Source organism: Leptinotarsa decemlineata, unplaced genomic scaffold, assembly GCF_025532065.1.
Source record: "Leptinotarsa decemlineata unplaced genomic scaffold, Ldec_3_MD MMD2_tig00026358_RagTag_RagTag, whole genome shotgun sequence".
NCBI classification, from domain to species: Eukaryota; Metazoa; Arthropoda; class Insecta; order Coleoptera; family Chrysomelidae; genus Leptinotarsa; species Leptinotarsa decemlineata.
This window is the reverse complement of record NW_027412703.1, coordinates 11256593-11276645: the sequence shown is the minus strand read 5'-3', so window position 1 is coordinate 11276645 and position 20053 is coordinate 11256593. Positions and strand designations below refer to the sequence as shown.

General features: G+C 35.9%; 2 protein-coding genes across 2 annotated transcripts in view; both read left to right on the top strand.

Annotated features, from left to right (window-relative positions):
• Positions 1-20053, top strand: part of LOC111508923 (uncharacterized) — a 167125-nt gene that overhangs the window by 128401 nt on the left and 18671 nt on the right. The window contains 5 exon segments of the mRNA XM_074184679.1: positions 11477-11575; positions 11634-11709; positions 12056-12112; positions 16333-16392; positions 16452-16554. Coding sequence (XP_074040780.1) covers positions 11477-11575; positions 11634-11709; positions 12056-12112; positions 16333-16392; positions 16452-16554 — 395 coding nt within the window.
• Positions 12119-15915, top strand: LOC141486546 (uncharacterized). Its single transcript, XM_074184678.1, has one exon. It carries the CDS (start codon positions 13099-13101, stop codon positions 15658-15660), a length of 2562 nt encoding a protein of 853 aa, XP_074040779.1. The 5' UTR covers positions 12119-13098; the 3' UTR covers positions 15661-15915.

Below are 20053 nucleotides of genomic sequence, written 5' to 3'. Positions count from 1 at the left end.
TAAAAAAAAACTGTTTCATTTTTTTTCCATATAATCTATAACTTTCCTAGTGAGATCCCCTGTATATATCCCCAATATATACCTAAATCTACATGCCCCACCTTCCACGACGTGCCAGCTTTATTTTTAATTGAATAAATAAGGTGTTTGCACTTTCTGGATGGCGCTCGAGTATGCGGAACAACATTGTCAAAACTCTTTCAGGTTAATCTGCTCTATTAATAACCTTATTTTTCTGGGAGATCTCTAATAAACTACAAACACGAATTTGTTTGCATTCCTTTTTCAGTAACCACTATATTTTACTTATGTCGTTTCTGAAAAACTGAATCGAATAATTCATTCACCCCAAAGGGAATAATATTGATTGTTTCACAAGTTTTGTCCGTTTTTATGTGTCTACTTTAAACCGTAATATCTCAGTGAATACTCATTCAATTCGATCGAAATAAGCGCCATTTGAATCAGTGCACTTTTGCCAACGTAACACAAGTCGATTAATTCAGTCAGCATGGAAATTGAGTGCCTGATCCTGATTGGCGAAGTTTCTACCGGTAAAAGTTTTCATAGTGCTTGGAAAGATAAAATGCGCTTGGCGAGAGGTCTGGAGAATATATTGGGTGTATCAGAACTTTGATGCTCAACCACTGTCCTGAACGTCTCCTTTATCCACTTTTCATCACACGTGACGAACCGATCCAAAAAAGGATATTTGGTTGCGTAAAAGCAAAGGACAGACCACGAAACGTGACCGTTTCTACCGATCGTTCAAATCGTGAAGCACCCACTTTTCGAGTTTTCTGATATTTCCAGTTAGTTTTAAATTATCAAACGCCGCATGGGAGCTGATGCCTGGTTCTTATACCATCCCACTCACCGTTTCTGATGGGTCAGTCTCTACCAGGGTCCTCAAATCCTCGTGCTGAATTAATGTAGCATCTAAGCATCTTCGAGGCTAAAATCTCCGGAACGAAATTTCGCAAACCAACGTTGAACAATGCGTTCATAAACACTATCATTGCCAAATGTCTGGTTTATTTTTTTGACTGTTTCGACAGCGCTTTGGTTCAATTCGAAGAAATCGAGAATTCGAGAAAATTAGCCGAAAATCGCTGAACTTACAGTAATAAGCTGAAAAGAGGCAAAAATTGAAATTTGGAAACCACAGCATCAGTGTATACAATAAAAAATTATCTGTCGATCAGTATATATATACCTACCATTGAAATATGGAGCTACAAAAACACATGATAATAAAATGGACAAAAATTTTGAAACAACCAATAAATACATACTCGAATGATTAATCTGTGAGGTGAGCTTTCACTATAGGTAGGTAGATACAAAGTGAGTAGGTCTAGTATTTCTTCCACTGCATCACGCGAGGGTTTACTGTGTCACACCAAACTACTAAATAAATCCGGTTTCTTATTGAAGCCGATTACTTTATTTGGTGAGTGATCTTTAAGGTCAGCTGGCAAGGTTAGGATCCGTTTCATGGCGGGACAGGCACAGAGTATATGCTTTTTTACCAGGGCCTGAATCTCCTTATGACCTGATCGATGGGCGGCATGTGACTCCCTTCGTCGGTAAGCAACACAAATGTGTGGCTTGGGAAGTAGGTCTCCTGTAATGCATTTTGGCTGCAGAGTAAGAGATACTCTCCTAGTTTTCCAGGTTACCTAGAGCCATCGAGGCTGAATGTGCAGCTCTGGAATCGTACCTGTGAATTATCTTCTGAAATATCATCTACGGCAGCTATAATGGCATACTGAAGGGGATTATCGGATGTACAAGGTGAAAGATTGCCACGTAAATCATCGCAGCAACCTTCCCATACGAGGGCATCTGTCCATCAGCTGTAGGGCAATACTTTAGATTTAGTCTTGCAGGGTTTTTTCGTATCTGGTTGTTGTGACCCATCGTTTGCGCATACGCGTTTGCTGGTTCGATCAGGAGGAGTTTGTTTTCTCTCCTTACACTGCTTCTGCTGGTCACAAATTTAGTGCACCTCTTGAGGAGGTAATAAGTCGCTTCCTGGGAGCAAGAGCTGAGAAACTCTTGCTCTTGAGTCGATGTTACAGGGAGGACAATTGTAGACTATAAACACAGGTTAGGATTCTTTGTTTCGCTCCTTTTGGCATGGTTTCATACACCTTATGTATCAATTAAGAGGACTCTTACCTCCACGGGTGACGCCTGACCCGGCAAAACAGAACCAACAGCAGTAGTTTCATTTTATTACAGAATTCTTATATTCAAGATTCAAGTATTAAAACCATCATGATCAAAGCAGTTATCAAGCTCTGAAGGGCAACGCTCAGGTATCCGCAAGTGAGGATGACAGTGTTCTATGTAAGTGAAATTTTATCTCTTCCATACACTATATTGTGTAGCAGGCCTGTTATGATATCTGATTCAATTTCATATCGAATGTTTGGGGAACAAATTGAATAGGAAACATGTTTTTTGTATAATTCAATGTTCATATAAAAGTAGTTGTTTCGAAAGTATTTCTTCTTTCATGTAATTCAATGTTTATATGGAAGTAGTTGTTTCGAGAGGGCTTTTTCTTCCAGTTTTTGTCTGAAAGTTACTTCTTTACATGATCTACACATCTTTGTAAATAGTTCTGTTTGAAATCATTTGCTTTCTTTCTTCCTTTAAAAAATTCCTACATTTTTTGTATAAAAATGGAGAAGTAGAGAGCCAAAACCTTTCGTTCCCATTTTTATCAGACTTGTAACTTTTCATTCAGTATATGCATTGTGAAAAATTCAATTCCATATATTTTTACTACCTTATTCTTCCGCTGATAAATTAGAAATATATTCTATTAAAATGTGCCTTCAATCGGTTATTCATCTTAAGGTAAAACTCGTAATCGATAATTTAAGTCTGAATAAGATTTACCATTCGATGTGTGTCCGTATGAAATAGTTGTGGACGACATGTCCAAGAATATACTCATTCGAAACTCATCGAAATATTATGTAAATGGACCATTTCGGTACACTGATATTTTCAAGAATTGCAGCCCTGGTACCTACCTAATTATTTTTCAACTTTCACTACAATATCTGTACCTCATCTTATTTCAAGTTTTTAGTTTATATTTACCTAGTTAATTAATATTTCTCATTCTACTTAGATAATTGAGTGCCTTATTATTACTAGGTTGCATTTCTATCAACTTGTTGCATTCTAACTTTTCAATACATAATGCCTTCAAAGACTTAGTGTTACGTAAGCTTGTCCTTCTTCAAACAATTTCAAGCTTAGGTTCACGACTGCCTAGTGCTTCCCTGCATTTTGTAAATAGTGAGGCCCATGATAAAGTTAAGAGCAACATCCCTTTGTTGACTGATGATTGAATCACGCTTCTAACTTGACATCATCCTGTGTTTGGGTTAGACACCCAGATTTGTTTTAATGTATAGTCGAAGTAACCGGTATTGTGCATAGTTAAAGCTGTCGGCGATCTCAAAGGCCAAAAAAACAATACAGAGGAATAAAGCCGCTGCAAACTAGTCCACGTGTACTGTAGACTTAGCGGTTCGTATTGGATGATTTTTACCAACCTAGTTTTATGATTGGCTTAAAAGTCACAAAATTAAATTTTGAGTCATGTTACGGTGACGAATAGAATGCGAGGATGTTTATACCCCGCGTGTTTTCAATGTTCAATTCAGGAACCGATTTGAGTGTTGAAATTCGATATTGGTGCAGTTATGATAATTTAAAATTTTTGTTATCTGTTTAATATGTGGCGTCATTGGGCAAGTGATAACAACGCAGACTTTTTCCTGTGAAGTGATTCCATTTGCAATGGTGAACAATGCGAAAAAGAGATACCAGTGAATAAGATTCGGATGCATTTGAATATTGAAACACAGAGAGAGAGTATGTTTCAATGTGTATAAGAATCTACATCTCGAGTTTGGTTTCGAGGAAAACAAACTATTATAAGTAACATCAGATTTGACCGAAATTCCTTTCCTATCTGTATGTAAAATACTCGACAACAGGATGTGATACAGAATTACCAAAACCTTTATATGTTCATCTAATAAAATCATTGAAGAAAACAATATACGACTGTTACAAAAGCAATGAGATACCTACAATTGAAATCATAAATAAGAACTTGAATACTTCCGGTCATAACGTGAGCTAGCTGCTGTGACAAAATTCTTCAGAATTGAATAAAGAAACTATGATTTGGATTTAAAAGAATAAACGAACGTCAAGCAGTTATGGAAAGCAGAAGAATAGTGGAATTACGTAACAAATACTAAGAACAAATAACTAAATATAGACAAGAACAACATCAAATTTTCTATTTGAACTAAACTTGATATGACACTCACGACACAGTTACAAAAGGATGGACTGATGGTTCAAGAATGTGTACGCCCAACATGCTTGCAAACAAAGGATCGCGACTAATAATTGTGCATTGCGGAGGAAGTAAAGGATAGGTTCCGAATTTTTTGAAATTAAGAGGAAACAACTTGAGGACTGCAATGTTGACTATCATTAGAACATGGAAGCTAATATTTTTGAGGAATGAAAATACATTAATCCCAAATTCAGATGCGGAAAGTATAATAGTTCTTGATAACGCTTCCTATCATTCGCGACAGCTCATCAAAGTACCGAATAAAAATTCGAGGAAAGATGAAATACAAAGTTTTTCAGTGGATAACAATTTGTATTTTGAAGATAAGTATACCAAAAACCAACTACTTGACGTTTTACAGACAACAACATTTGAAAAAGTGTATGACCTAGATAGCATTGCTGAAATGTATGGACACACCATACTGAGACTTCCCTATTTTTGTGTTTTCAAACTTATACATTCTCAAACTTATACATTTTGTATAAGTTTGAGAATGTCCATATAGGACGAAACTGCAGTAATGTTAATTACAATCAAAAGTGGTAAAAAACAGGGAAATTAATTCATTATTGATTTAAATGACGACAGTGATAGTGGAACAGAGAATATGGAATAGGAATTATCAGAAGCTTTCATCAGCGCGGTGCAACCAAGTGTAAAGATGGACAAAACTTGTTTGCCGAAAGTAGAAAACGACACATACTCACGGAGTCAACAACAGGAGCCAGCCGCACATTTGTGGTTCCAATTAGAAGACCTAGAATTCCCAGGCTACATCTAACATGACCATCAAACAGGCAGGCATCAAAAGCTACCTGCGTGAAATCCGGGTCCAGGATATACATACAGATATAAATGTTATTGAGTGTGTATGATATGAATCAAAAATGAAACGATTTGTGGACACAACACTGACAAAACGGGGCAAACCACGGACACGTGTTTCTGACTATTGATCTCATCAGCGCGGTGCAGCCAAATGTAAAGATGCGCAATACTTGTTTGCCGAAAGCAGGAAAGCGAACAACACATACACGTGTCCGCGGTTTGCCCCCTTTTTGGAGTGTTGTTTCCACAAATCGTTTTATTTTTTACTCATATCATACACACTCGATAACATTTATATCCTGGACCCTGATTGATTGTCGAATTACATGACAGCTGTCATTGTCAATTGTTTTTTGTCTTTCTCTTTGTTCTTCAACCACATGGCTTTTACCAGTAATGCATAATTTTAAAACAAATAACGATTATTTAGTAAATTTTAATTCAATATTCTTCTTTGTATCCAGTGAGGAGTCAATCTCTCTCAATGTAGTGACTTGTTTATTGTATTGACATGTTTCAATAGTTTAAATGTAACATTATTTTCGACACGGCCGAGACCTTTCATAACAATTTTTATATTGTATCATCATCATACGAATTTTGTAGCTTTTCCTTGATGATGATGATAATTAATTTTATCGAAATATTGGAATAACTTGTGTTATGAGTACACTTCCGTTGTTCCGTTTTGTTCTTAACTAGTCAGCAAACTAGTCAATATATATATATATGTATATCAGGGTGTCCCTGGACTTCCTCTTTTCCTCTCGGGAATGTATAGATGGGGTCAAAATATCACCAGTACTTCATATAACTTTTTTTCCTAAAATCCTTCGTTACCAAGTAACGGGCCCTCGAAGTTACAAAATGAAAAATGTTTTTCTTTGATAACTTTTCAAGTGAATATTCAAAATCATCCAAATTTTGGTAATTGACTAAACAAATGAATTCCTTCGATGAGCTTTCATGCAGGAGTCAGTTGTTTTGCTACAAAGTCAGGAACGGACTACCCCCGATGGTCCACACCCCAAAACTTTGAAATGACAGATATTTTTCAATATTTTTCAACAAATTAAGGTTACTTGGACAATTTTATGAATAAAAGTACTCGTGTGGAAAGTCGATCGGAGCAACGAGTCTTGATAAAAATGTAGTTTCACTCGACGACATCAAACCCGCTCGTCCACCATTATTTGAAATGAATAATTATCAAAGCAGAAATAATAATGATAACGTTAATTCAACAACATTTATCCTGAGATGTCTACCATTATTCGAAAATATTAGTTTTTAAGGAAAATGGAAATGATAGGTAAAATGTTCATAACGAATTTTTATAATGCAAACACGTTTAACTAACGAAACTCAAGAGCCTCAAGAGCAAACAGAAATGAAAAATCCGCTACAGAAACTGCTCGATATGACCACCTTCTCTCTCTATACATTTTCTTAGTCTGCGAAGACACCCTCTCTGTACTTGAAATAGCATTCCAGGGTCGTTTCGTATGGCTTCACAATGTAATGTTATTCTATTCAACAATGCATCTCTTGTGTGAATAGGTGTAGCGTAAACAAGGCTTTTTAGATGCCCCCACAGAAAGAAATCCAATGGATTTAAATCCGGAGACCGCGATGGCCATGAATATGGCCCACCTCTACCAATCCATCTATTGTGGAAAATATGGTTCAGATGGTCACGCACAATCAAACTAAAATGAGGAGGAGCGCCATCATGCATAAACCACATATCTCTTCGGGTTTGCAATGGAACATGTTCCAAAAGTCCATTCAAATCGTTCTGAATGAACTCCAAATAACTTTCTCCATTCAATCGGTCCTGTAGAACGAATGGTCCTATAAGATGGTTTCCTATGATACCAGCCCAAACATTCACGTTGAATTTCCGTTGGTGTTTGGTTTGCAATATCCCATGGGGATTTTCTTCGGCCCATATATGGAGATTATGAGAGTTGATAACTCTATCTCTACTGAAACCTGCTTCATCAGTGAATAAAACTCGATTAATAAAAGCCATATCCTCTCTTTGCCTATCCATGAACCAATTGGCATATTCCAGTCGTGCTGGAAAATCTTGAGGTGTCATGGCATGTACCTTCTGGATGTGAAATTGGTGGAGCAGTTGTTCCCTAATTATTCTATGAATAGTGGATTCGGATGTATGGAACTGTTCTGATAGATTTCTGATGCTCATTGAAGGATCATCAGCGACGGCTTCCAAAATATTTTCCTCCAATACAACGGTACGTACAGTCCTAAGAGCGCCCTCACCACCTCGTTTTGGCAAAACTGTACCTACAATAATATCGAAATAAAACAACGTGCTCAAATTAATTATCAATTATTACATACCTGTCTCCCTCAAGCTGCGATCGACACGCTCGAATGTTTCTCTTGACGGTACCGTTCGATTGGGAAAATGCTCGGAATACAGACGACGAGCTTCTGCAGCATTACAAAATGCTCGTCCATAAAATACATGCATATCTGCATATTCATTGAATGTAAACTGTTCGGCCATATCAAAAAAAATCAAAATATCCTATAGACTATTGACAATACAATGATAGTCATATGACAACGCACCACTCAACAAAACAAAATCGCATTCCAGTTTCTCATTTTTTATCAAAACTTCTAAAAGGTTTCTAAAAGGTTTTTTTGTCAACATCTGTGAAAGAAATATTATTCCCTGGATATTTTTCACCTGATCATGTGCAGCCGTTTCTGTAGTTCATTCGTTTGCTTTTTATTAGTATAGTAAATATTTTTTCCGATGTGCGTTTTTTCAGCTAAATTTAGATTCGTGTTCAAGAATTTCTCCCATAAAATTATAATTATCAGTGAAACTCCTCAACAGTTTAGCTGTGAATAAGAATTTGAAACATTCGAATGTTGAGTTTCATGAGATTCAGATAACTGTTCAACACGAAACGTGATTATTCCACACGTATTATGTACATACAAAATATGGAATGAATTCGATATTTCATAGTAGAGTAGCTTGTTAGTTTAAAAACACCACGAATCTACAGAACTTGATATTTCTTTTGAAAAAATATCTGCTATCACAATTGTGACTTAAACTTCCATATAGGTACTGTACTTTTTGTTTACGACTTCATTTTAGCATACTTTGTATTATTCCTGTTATAAATGTTGTTGAATTAACGTTATCATTATTAATTCTGCTTTGATAATTATTCATTTCAAATAATGGTGGACGAGCAGGTTTGATGTCGTTGAGTAGAACTACATTTTTATCAAGACTCGTTGCTCCGATCGACTTTCCACACGAGTACTTTTATTCATAAAATTGTCCAAGTAACCTTATTTTGTTGAAAAATATTGAAAAATATCTGTCATTTCAAAGTTTTGGGGTGTGGACCGTTACTTGGTAACGAAGGATTTTAGGAAAAAAAGTTATATGAAGTACTGGTGATATTTTGACCCCATCTATACATTCCCGAGAGGAAAAGAGGAAGTCCAGGGACACCCTGTATATATATAAATCAAGAATAAAACAATTCGTGGACATAACACTCCAAAAAAGGGGGGCAAACCGCGGACACGTGTTTCTGGCTACTGGCATCATCACCGCGGTGCAGCTAAGTGTAAAGATGGGCAACACTTGTTTGCCGAAAGCAGGAAACAACACATACGCACGGAGTCAACAACAGAAGCCAACCGCACATTTGTGGTTTCAGTTAGAAGACCTAGAATTCCTAGGCTACATCTAACATGACCACGTAGGCAGCTATAGCTACCTGCGTGACATCCGGGTCCAGGATATAAATACAGATAGAGATTTTATCGAGTGTGTATGATACAAATCAAGAATGAAATAATTCGTGGACACAACACTCAAAAAATAGGGGCAAACCGCGGACACGTATTTCTGGCTATTGGTCTCATCAGCGCGGTGCAGCCAAGTTTGAAGATGGGCAACACTTGTTTGCCGAAAGCAGGAAACAACACATATCCACGGAGTCAACAACAGAAGCCAACCGCACATTTGTGGTTTCAGTTAGAAGACCTACAATTCCTAGGCTACATCTAACATGACCACGTAGGCAGCTATAGCTACCTGCGTGACATCCGGGTCCAGGATATAAATACAGATAGAGATTTTATCGAGTGTGTATGATACAAATCAAGAATGAAATAATTCGTGGACACAACACTCAAAAAATAGGGGCAAACCGCGGACACGTGTTTCTGGCTATTGGCCTCATCAGCGCGGTGCAGCCAAGTGTGAAGATGGGCAACACTTGTTTGCCGAAAGCAGGAAACAACACAACGCACGGAGTCAACAACAGAAGCCAACCGCACATTTGTGGTTTCAGTTAGAAGACCTAGAATTCCTAGGCTACATCTAACATGACCACGTAGGCAGCTATAGCTACCTGCGTGATATCCGGGTCCAGGATATAAATACAGATAGAGATTTCATCGAGTGTGCATGATACAAATCAAGAATGAAATAATTCGTGGACACAACACTCAAAAAATAGGGGCAAACCGCGGACACGTGTTTCTGGCTATTGGCCTCATCAGAGCGGTGCAGCCAAGTGTGAAGATGGGCAACACTTGTTTGCCGAAAGCAGGAAACAACACAACGCACGGAGTCAACAACAGAAGCCAACCGCACATTTGTGGTTTCAGTTAGAAGACCTAGAATTCCTAGGCTACATCAAACATGACCACGTAGGCAGCTAAAGCTACCTGCGTGACATCCGGGTCCAGGATGTCACTCCTCAAAGAGTTTGAGGAGTGCCAGAAGATGACAGTACTACCAACTGTCGAAAGCGCTCGCAGATAATTAATAGAAGATATAAAGCTTCAAATCCTTTTTGTAGAATTTAATATTGAAATACTCAAAATAAAGGAAAATTAGTTGCATCAATATATATATATATATATATATATATATATATATATATATATATATATATATATATATATATATATATATATGTATATATATATATATATATATATGTATATATATATATATATATATATATATATATATATATATATATATATATATAATAGTTATTGTGATTCTTATGTAATCAGAAATGATTATTGAATAACAAAATTAGTTAGCTCCCTAATTATATTATTAAAGGGGAGCTGTTGGAAGGTAGGTTGCACTATATCGTTTACTTGAACTATACATATTGACTGTCTAATTTCTATGATCCGGGCGCCATTTGGTATAAGGAAATTTTTTAGGAAGTTTACGGTTTTCATTTAATATATTGGGTTTGAAAACAATACATAACCCGTCATTTGTGGTAGCGGCCATATTAGATTTATATTTTTTATAGTGTACTTACTATATTCTACCAGTTCCACCCTTCCATTTGATATCTAAATTGAAGGTGTCTAAATTGAAATATGTAATCCGCCATGTTGTGGCGACGGCCGTCTTAGGTTTATAATAATACTGAATATTCATAATTATATTGTTATCTAAACTCAAGAGTTGTACCTAGTTTCAAATGAGTCGGTCATCAGAAAAAGGGAAAATTTTCAATTATTACATTTCACCTACTCAAGACAAAAACTAGACAAATCACCTAAATAAAAACCGTTCAGTTCAATCAATTCCATAATCTTTCGCCGAAGTTTATTTAATTTTTTTTAGGGAAAGTTGGTCAGAATGTGTGTTCAACATGACTCATATGAAAAATACAATTTATGGACTTTTTCTGAAGATTCAAGACTTCCAATTCCGTTTCCAATTTTTCTTGTTACTTTCTTATGAACTCTTTCCTTCGTTTGATTTGCTTTTTTATGAATACGTCAGTTATTGGTTATTCATGGTCCGCTATTGATCAATTCAGAATATATATCAGATCTATTAAGGATCACTGGTTATTGATTTCTCCAACACAGATTTCCTCTTTTTTCTATCTGAAATCTCTCGATTGTATATGTCCATCAATGAAAATGCAGTAAGGAATTTAATGAAATCTGAGTTCGAACAGGAACTCAAATGCTATGCTACTTATCATTTTGTCAATTCTTCATATAATGAATATTATGTCCATGATAATAATTAGAGAATTTTCACAGTAAATTTTATTTAAGATGATTCGACATTTCAGGTCAAAACTTAAATAGATAAATGATTAATTCTGACAAAGCATCCAATGAAAATACAGACACATGCTCATTAGCTGGCCAACCATTAAAAGAAACTTTGAATTCCAGGAAGGTGGTAGGCCGATAACGAGAACTCTAACGTTCCAGAGTCCTATTACAGAAGAAGAATTAGAAAATATTTGGGACGAGCAGACCCTTCGTCTTTTGGTAAGAGATCCATAAGTTGCGAATTTGAACCGGTAATATTGAAATTTGTTAATTTCAGCTCGAACAAAGTACTGATTACGAGGAACGTCGCATTATCAGAACTAGGCTCCGTCAAATTATGGCCGAACAAGAAGGTAAGAAAACGTTAACGAGTATATTTTTAGAGTTTTAATCAAACGATTTTTTAGATTGTATGATTAGGTTCAAAACTGAAAATAAGTAAAAAATAAATTCGAAATAATTGGTTGAATGGAATTTCATGTAGATCATTTACTTACAACGAACGATATATTCACAAGCAAGTAGATTCATTGAAAAAGTAAGGATATAGAGCTGATTTAGAGTGAAGTGAAAACTTTGTAAAAATGAAAAAAAATATAACTTGATAATTCATTCATGAAAATGTTTGCACATAACAGGATTGTGTTACTGATGTCGATATCCGTTAGAATTAACAATCATTGTTTTTTTTCATTTCAGCTTGTACAGAACTGGTAGAAAAGGCAAGTCAGGAACAGTCCAGTGGATTAATAGAGGGTGAGTCACTTCTTCTTCCTCTTCTTCAGGGCTTACTTGATACTCCAGAAAAAGAGCATACTGCCGACTCAGGCATCGAATCGGGTGAAGATCAACGGAATGGTCTCATTCTCGAAGTTCAGAGTGCATTAGAAAAACTTTCTGCCAGCTTACGTAATGATGCAACAGACATTGCACCAGAAAGGCGCGATTCTTTGCTACAGCTGGTCACAAGATTGCAAGCTGGCCTTTCTTCTACTTCACCTAAACTAGAACGTCGACTTTCGAGCGGACCGGGAAGATTCAATAAGAGGAAAAATAGGCAAAATAGGCACACTGTGGGAGTTAGTAGTGAGGAACTAGCCGATGCAAGACGTCTAATAGAGGAAATATCAATTCACGAAATCACCCCTTCTGATTCTACAAATAAAATAACACTGTTGCAAAAACAAAATTCAGAAAGCAGTGTCACGAGTAATTCCTCTGTATCGAAGTTTGTGAATAAAACTGTAGTTAAAAATGCAACTGCCAAACCATTCAGCTCCAGTAACAGCATTTCAAATGCTTCTTCATTGGTACAAACTCCTACAGACCCCTTGGAACATTTAGAATCTATTTTTGGGATCGAAGGAAGTCATTATGAAGTACCCACGAATTATGGAGAAGAAAATCCTACAACTCAACTGTCACATCCAATATATAATTTGGGAGAAAACGCATTAAATCCATCTATTTCAACTGGAGCTTCTTCAAATATCGAAACAATACATGGAGTTGTAAAGCAGGCTGATACAATAAAAAAACTGCAATCAGAGAGTAGAGAATCTGAAACGGAAGACTCGGCAACCATCGTCGCGGAGTCGTCGGGGGGGAATGAAAAAGAAGAAATTTCTGTGTTCTCACAACTAAATCCGACCTATGTAAAACCTGACGAAGTTTCCATTCATTCTGTTTTGTCCCACGATCATAAAGTTAATAGATTCAATACAAACAATAAAAAGTTGAAAATGAAGCGAGCCAATACTATTGACATACCAAAAGCATTACAATTCTACGAAGATGAGAATGATTCTGAGGTTTCTGATGAGGAAGAGGGGGCAAGGCAACGTAGAAATAATTACTATGCTCTGCGAGGACCAATAAGATTGGGAAATGTAACAAACAGAAATAGCGTACCTGTTTTCGAGCCTAAAACGGAATCTGATCAAAAGTTTTTAGCTTTCATCAATAAAAATAGTACGAATGCCGACAATAACAATAAAGTATCTCTCTGGTCTGGTCAATGTGATAAATCAACAGTGTGGAGTAATAAATTTGGAAATATCAAAAATAACTTCGAGAAAGCATCTTTGAAGACCCCCAACAATTCGGCAAGAAATTTTTGGAAAACACAAGATGATTCTTCAACAGTAGGTAGTTTGTCTCAATTTGGTCCGAAAATCAGTAGAAAGAGTGCTAGAAATCTTCAACAAATGTTCGAAGAGAAACAGCGGCATTCTCAAGAGAGGCTGTTCAAAGACAAGAACGTAGTAACAGGATCATTGACTGTAAAAATTGAGCCTGAAAAAACTTCAAAATTTTCCCCTCAACCAAAACCCATGAATAAATTTTCACATGCCCCACAGTCCGCATTCAAACCGATCTCAAAAAAACTGAGTACAAACCAAAATTCAAATATTGTACCAGGAAAGGAGATTGTGAAAACTGAATATATGGAAAATGAAAATGATAATTCTCTTTTTTTATACAGCCCAAAACCTCTGATAGATTCAAGAAATATTTTCAGTGATGCATCTAAACCTTGGGTTTCAAATCAAAGTGAGCACGGTAGAAAAGTTTTGAATATAGCAGCTAGAAAATTTGAAAGCTCTCCACAGCCTGAAAACGTCCCAATAAAACCTAGAAATCTTATTAAAGAGTTAAATAAAGGTTTTCTCTCACAACAATCTCCAGCAGAAAAGTTAAGTGCTCCTTATCTTGTTAATAGTGTAGAGCAACGAAATAGCATCGTAAGAAAACTTAGCGATCAGTATGATAATATGAGTAACAACATCCAAGATATTTGTAGTCACGTCAGAGTAAAATACCAACCAATAGTAACGCTAGAAAACACATCATATTATCCCATCCATAAAATTCCTTCAGACGTAAATACAAATAAGCCAGTACTAAAACATCATACACATCAGGTCAGCTCACAGTTTCATCAGAGTAAGCCTACTGGTACTCCTCAGTTTAGTTATCTTCAAAAGGAAAATAATTTGGTAATCAACAAAATGGATAATCCTCTATCTGAGCTTGATCAACAGTATTTGTCTGCTGCCATTGCACCTGAAGCACTAGCAATTTATCAGCACGTTCCTGGGAGAGAAGTTCCGCAACAGACTCGAGATAAATATTACACGTCTTCATTTCCAGTAAATAATGTTCCAAAACTTAAAAATCCAATTCTGCCTGTACAAAAAATTGAGCCGGTGGTACAACCCCCAAAACTTCAATCTCAAATATCCACTGAAAGTCTACATGAGTACAATGCTATCAATAGTAAAGTAATGACAGGTCCAGTAAGTCAAAACGCAGTCACTGTTCGACAAAAGTCTCCTATGACTCGTGATGAACATGACATGAATGCTGCTTTCGACTTGAAAAATGTTCTTCAAAAAGTTAGTAAGAGCGACCTAAGCCCTCCAAAATCTCCTACAAATATGAAGAAGCAAAATAATGTATGTAGAACTAATATTGTAACCGAAAGTCATCCATCCAATACATCAACGCTTTATAGCCCCAAGTCTGATAATTTCAACGTACATAACGTATTTAAGAAAGTTGATGACGCCAATGTAAAGAATACTTTCATTAAGAACACTATTCGGAATATTCCGAATCCGGCTGAACCTCAAGGTAGCTTCAAATACAAAAAGTTGGAAGATATAAAACGAATTAGTCAAATGTATCCACAAAATGAGAATAAAACTTTTGGCGTTGTAAAGCCTATGCAACAGAAACCTGTTTCGGTGACGCCAATTTATAACAATGTCAGTGAAATCAAAATTTCTCAGCCACAAAAGGAACCAACATTCGCAGAAAAACAACGAAAGTTCAATATTCAGTCAAGTATCAATGCTCCTAGTCAAGCTCAAATGCTGAAAAAATCTGATTCTTGGAACCAAATATGCTTAACCAACCAAATGTCCGACAGAAAATCATCTTCTAGGACATCTACTGCAATTGGAAATATTATGAGATCAAAATCGAGTCACGCCTTAGCTGTCCCTCAGAAACAATATGAAGCAGGTATATCGAAAGATGATCTATCGCGAAAGAAGCAAACAATGGAAAATTATTTCTCAGGTGGCAGTAAATCTCCCCGACCTTCTGATTCTAAGGCAGATAGTAAAATTGTAAAGAGAAGCATCAACAGGATAAAAACCTCAGATAAAGTGTCTGCGTACCATCAGACTTCAGGGTTATCAAGAAGTAGAACTTTACCAGATATAGTTTGTCCAACACTTCTAGATGAAAGCAATGTGGACCAAGCATTCGAAGACTTGTTCAAATCCAGTTCGTAACAATGACAAGCTGAAGATGATTGGTTGCCAGTTCATTCCATTTTAATGTATGTGAAAGTGTTTTCGTGTCATTTAGAAGTTAAGTTTTTAACAAGTTTAGCCAAATGGAACCTGTGTGAATAGTTGGATTTTCTTAAGCTAGATTTGGAGCCACCAGTTATGAGATGTCCACGATAACAGATTGGTGTGTCGAAGGTGCGCACACCAATCGCAAATTGAGGACAAGTGTTGGTGAAATAACCATCGATAAAGAGGGTGAGAATGTGTTGGTGTGCGCACCCCTTAACAAAACCCTCCCACTCGCACTCGAACAACACAGAAACGAATGAAAATAATGAACCATCAGTATCTTATAAATAGCAGAAATTTGTTTTCCATCGGTTATTCATACACAATTAACTTCAATATCATTTATCTCATTTATTATTTATTTTTTTAATATATTTCTGAAAAAGCACCATTATGGCGTGTAACTAACCCTATGAGCACTTCAAAAGATAGACTTGACGTCTATATGAGATTTTTTTTCATAAATTGAAATATAAACCAATACTCTGCCTACTAATTTTCTCCCTCAATATTAATTCAATGTTTTTGCACTTTGATTTGATTTTCACTAACCCGTTTCATTATTATTCTCAAATGAAACTTACTTCCTTCCTTTCTTTTCAGAAAATATTATTTCCACTCAGAACGTACTTTCTGAAGGGCCTCATACTACCACCACGCAAGGTAACCACTCAAATAAATCAGGTTCGAAATTGATTATTATTATGTAATTTATGTTTTAGTAACAAAATTGACCACTAAACAAGAAATAAGTAAAAAGCCATTATCACCATTCACCAAATTTCGTCAACTGGACAAACAAAACAGTAACAATACACCACCAAGGTAAAGTACCTAATATATTTCATAATTTTTATCAAAACCTAATTTATTCATATGCATGCACCGTAGATTTTTGAACATATGAACGAAAAAATTCTGAATTCTGAATACACTTCCCAAATATTGTATTTTGTCATATGTACCAAAATGAGTTTGATTTCTGTATCGAGGAGGAATACATACATATAAGAAAATTAATATTTTGAAATGGAATCTTGAAACATTCATCTCTCCTACCTACATCGTAGATTATGGTAAGTGCCTGCCAGAAAATAACTAATTTCCCGGCTAATGCCACGCTGGAATTGAATTATATTCGACAGACATTTATTCAAGATACCTCACAGAGGTTAGTCTTGCAGATGAATCTCGTTCAAGCAGCAGCAGAACCATGGTGAAATCAGTCGATTAGACCACCTACAGACCAGTTTCAAGGTATTAGCTCTCATCTCCGTGTTAGGAATCACATGTTAAAAGGTAAGACCTCGTTAGTCCTTAGCTCGCAAAAGTTTCTCAATTTCTGAGAGTTGTCGTTCGTATGGGGGCGACAGCTGATTAACGGAAAAACAGAACAGATCAGTGCAGGAAGTATCCGACCCAAGAGGTAATACCTCGAAACCGGTCTGTAGGTGATCATACGACTGATTCCAGCATGATCCTACTGTTCGGTGAACGAAGAACATCTGCAAGAGTAACCTCTGTGAGGTTACATAAAAGTCTTGCATAAAAGTCTATCGAATAATTCAATGTTCAGCATGGTGTTAGCCGGGGAAGTTTTTGTTTCACGGCAGGCATTTACTCACTAAGTACCCACTAAGGAGTGGATACTTTGTGAGATAATCATGTTTCGAGATTTCATTTCGAAATATTCATTTTGAAAAATGAGAAATTAAACTTCCTATGTTCTCATCTTCTCATCGTTTTTTATGTCTCAATTTACATGATGAATAACTCCTTACCCCTTGCCTCTGATGTGGACCTACAATTTTGAAGGTACGTGTGTCAGATACCCGACGAAAAGAGAACAACTAACCCAGCTAATACCGCGCAGAAAACTGAAGTAAAACTATCAGGCACCTGTGCAACGACTTCCATCTGGAAGATTTGTCGCATGTTCTTCCTGCAAATGAAAAGCAAAGATTAATTTCACTTGGTTGGTACGACCAATCAATAGACTCATCATCAGTACCGGCAGATCACTTCAGATAAGTACTATTTTGATCATTCCCATATTGATTTCAATTTAATAGCCACCGGTTTACAGCTGTTTCAGCCTATCGGGAATCGTCAGTACCGGGCAAGCGGTCTTTGATTGAAAACAAAATGTGACGACGTAATCCATCTTGAGTTCATTCAGGTTGAAGCCTGGCTCCCTTCCCCTTTTAACTGATGTTTGTCAGAAAGACAAACGAGTCAACAAAATGTGAACAACCAAGAAAAGTACTTAATGAAAATAACTGCATAAACGCAAGCGAGACATAAGTGGAACCACCTATTGGTGTGACACCTAAGTCAACCTGCCAAGTTTTTATGTCAGTGTTGGTGGTTTGACCAATCAGCCGACAACTGCGGTTGCAGAAATTTGGGAAACTAACCTGACGGTACTGACGATGTTCGATATATGAAAAGCAGAAATTAAATTCGTTTGGTCGATCCGACCATCCGATAGACCGGTTTTGGGGTGTTTGCCCCATCATCGGTACCGGGCATGGTCTCTTCAGATTGGTGTGAACCGTCTGAGTGTACGACCAAACAAATATAATTCCAGCTAGTCATGGAATCTCTCTGCAGTTGATTCAGTGGGATGTCCACTGCGCCAACTGCAGACAGAGCCAGGAAACAACTGCACAAGCATACTCCGGGGTGGGAGTCGTCTGAGTATCACGATACCTTTGGGTATCTGCCACAAGTACCTACAAAGTCGTAGATCTGCATGAGAGGAAAGGGGCAACATTTAGCATGTCATATTGCACCTCTCCCGAATATTAATCTGCGGGCTATGGAAACACAATTTTTTATTATTCAAGCTTTCGGAAATATATTGTTTTCCTTTATCAAGAATATCTACAAAATAAAGATCATGTGAATATTATACAGTAATAGATATGTTACAGTAACAAATATATAGTATTCCATGTTCTTCTTGTAATTCAATTTACATTGATGAGACCAATCGTAATCTATCTGGAAGAATCACTTCACATAAAAGTGACTGCAGACTAAACAAACGTTCCTGTGGACTAGCTGTGGACATGTTATCTCTTCAGATCATGTTATGGATTATCAAAATACTAAAATTTTAACAGTTGAAAATAATAAATTCAAAAGTCTTTTTCTAGAAATGGTTCACATAAGTAAACATAATAATAATTCAAACAAAAAATCAAAAATACAAAATTCAAGTCAAATTTACAATTATATTTTAACTTTTGATAAATAAAATTGAACAAATAATTTCAATATCATATTACTAATAATTTTTCAATTACACTTACATTTAAATCTCACTGTATGTGTAATAATCACATTTTCTCTGGTGCTGTAACAAAATTTTCAACGTCAAATATTGCATTTGACTTTTCGTTTTTATGTTTGGATGTATATGCCTTTTTTTATATTTTATACTAACTTTGGTGAGTTTTTGTAACATATCTATTACTGTATAATATTCACATGATCTTTATTTTGTAGATATTCTTAATAAAGGAAAAAAATATATTTCCGAAAGCTTGAATAACAAAAAAGAGTGTTTCCATATCCCGCAGATATTGACTGAAATACCCTACTCAAAAATAATTTATAGTTATATAATAACCAGTCAACTAAATTTGACCTTTCAATATATATATATATATATATATATATATATATAAATATATATATATATATATATATATATATATATATATATATATATATATATATATATATATATATATATATATATATATATATATATATATATATATATTTATATATATATATATATATATATATTTATATTTCGACAGTTGGTAGTACTGTCATCTTCTAGGCACTCCTCAAACTGAACTGGCCTTTTTGTGCTGATTGTACCTTTGGATCAGTTTTTTCTTGGTTTGGCCGATATAGAAATTGTTGCAGTCCGAGCATTGTATACTGTATATCCCGTTTTGGTCTTTGTCTTCTTCTTTTTCATAGTTGTTTATTTTTTGTGTTATCTTCGTGTTCGGCTTGTATGTGATGTTGATGTTCAGTGGTTTGAAGATGTTTGTTAGTTTGGTGTCCTACGTACGTAAATGCTGTCCATCGTTGTGTTGTTTTGTCTGTTGGGGTGGCTTGAACCTTGTTCTGTATTTTTTGTTTGATTCTGTTTTCTAGTTTATCTATTGTCTATTGGGTGTATCCGTTTTCGTTCGCTATTTGGTATATGATTTTCCGTTCCGGGCTTCATTGCTGAGTGGTATCCTTAACATTCTATATATGAATGCGTTATAGGCAGCCATTTTGTGTGATGATGGAT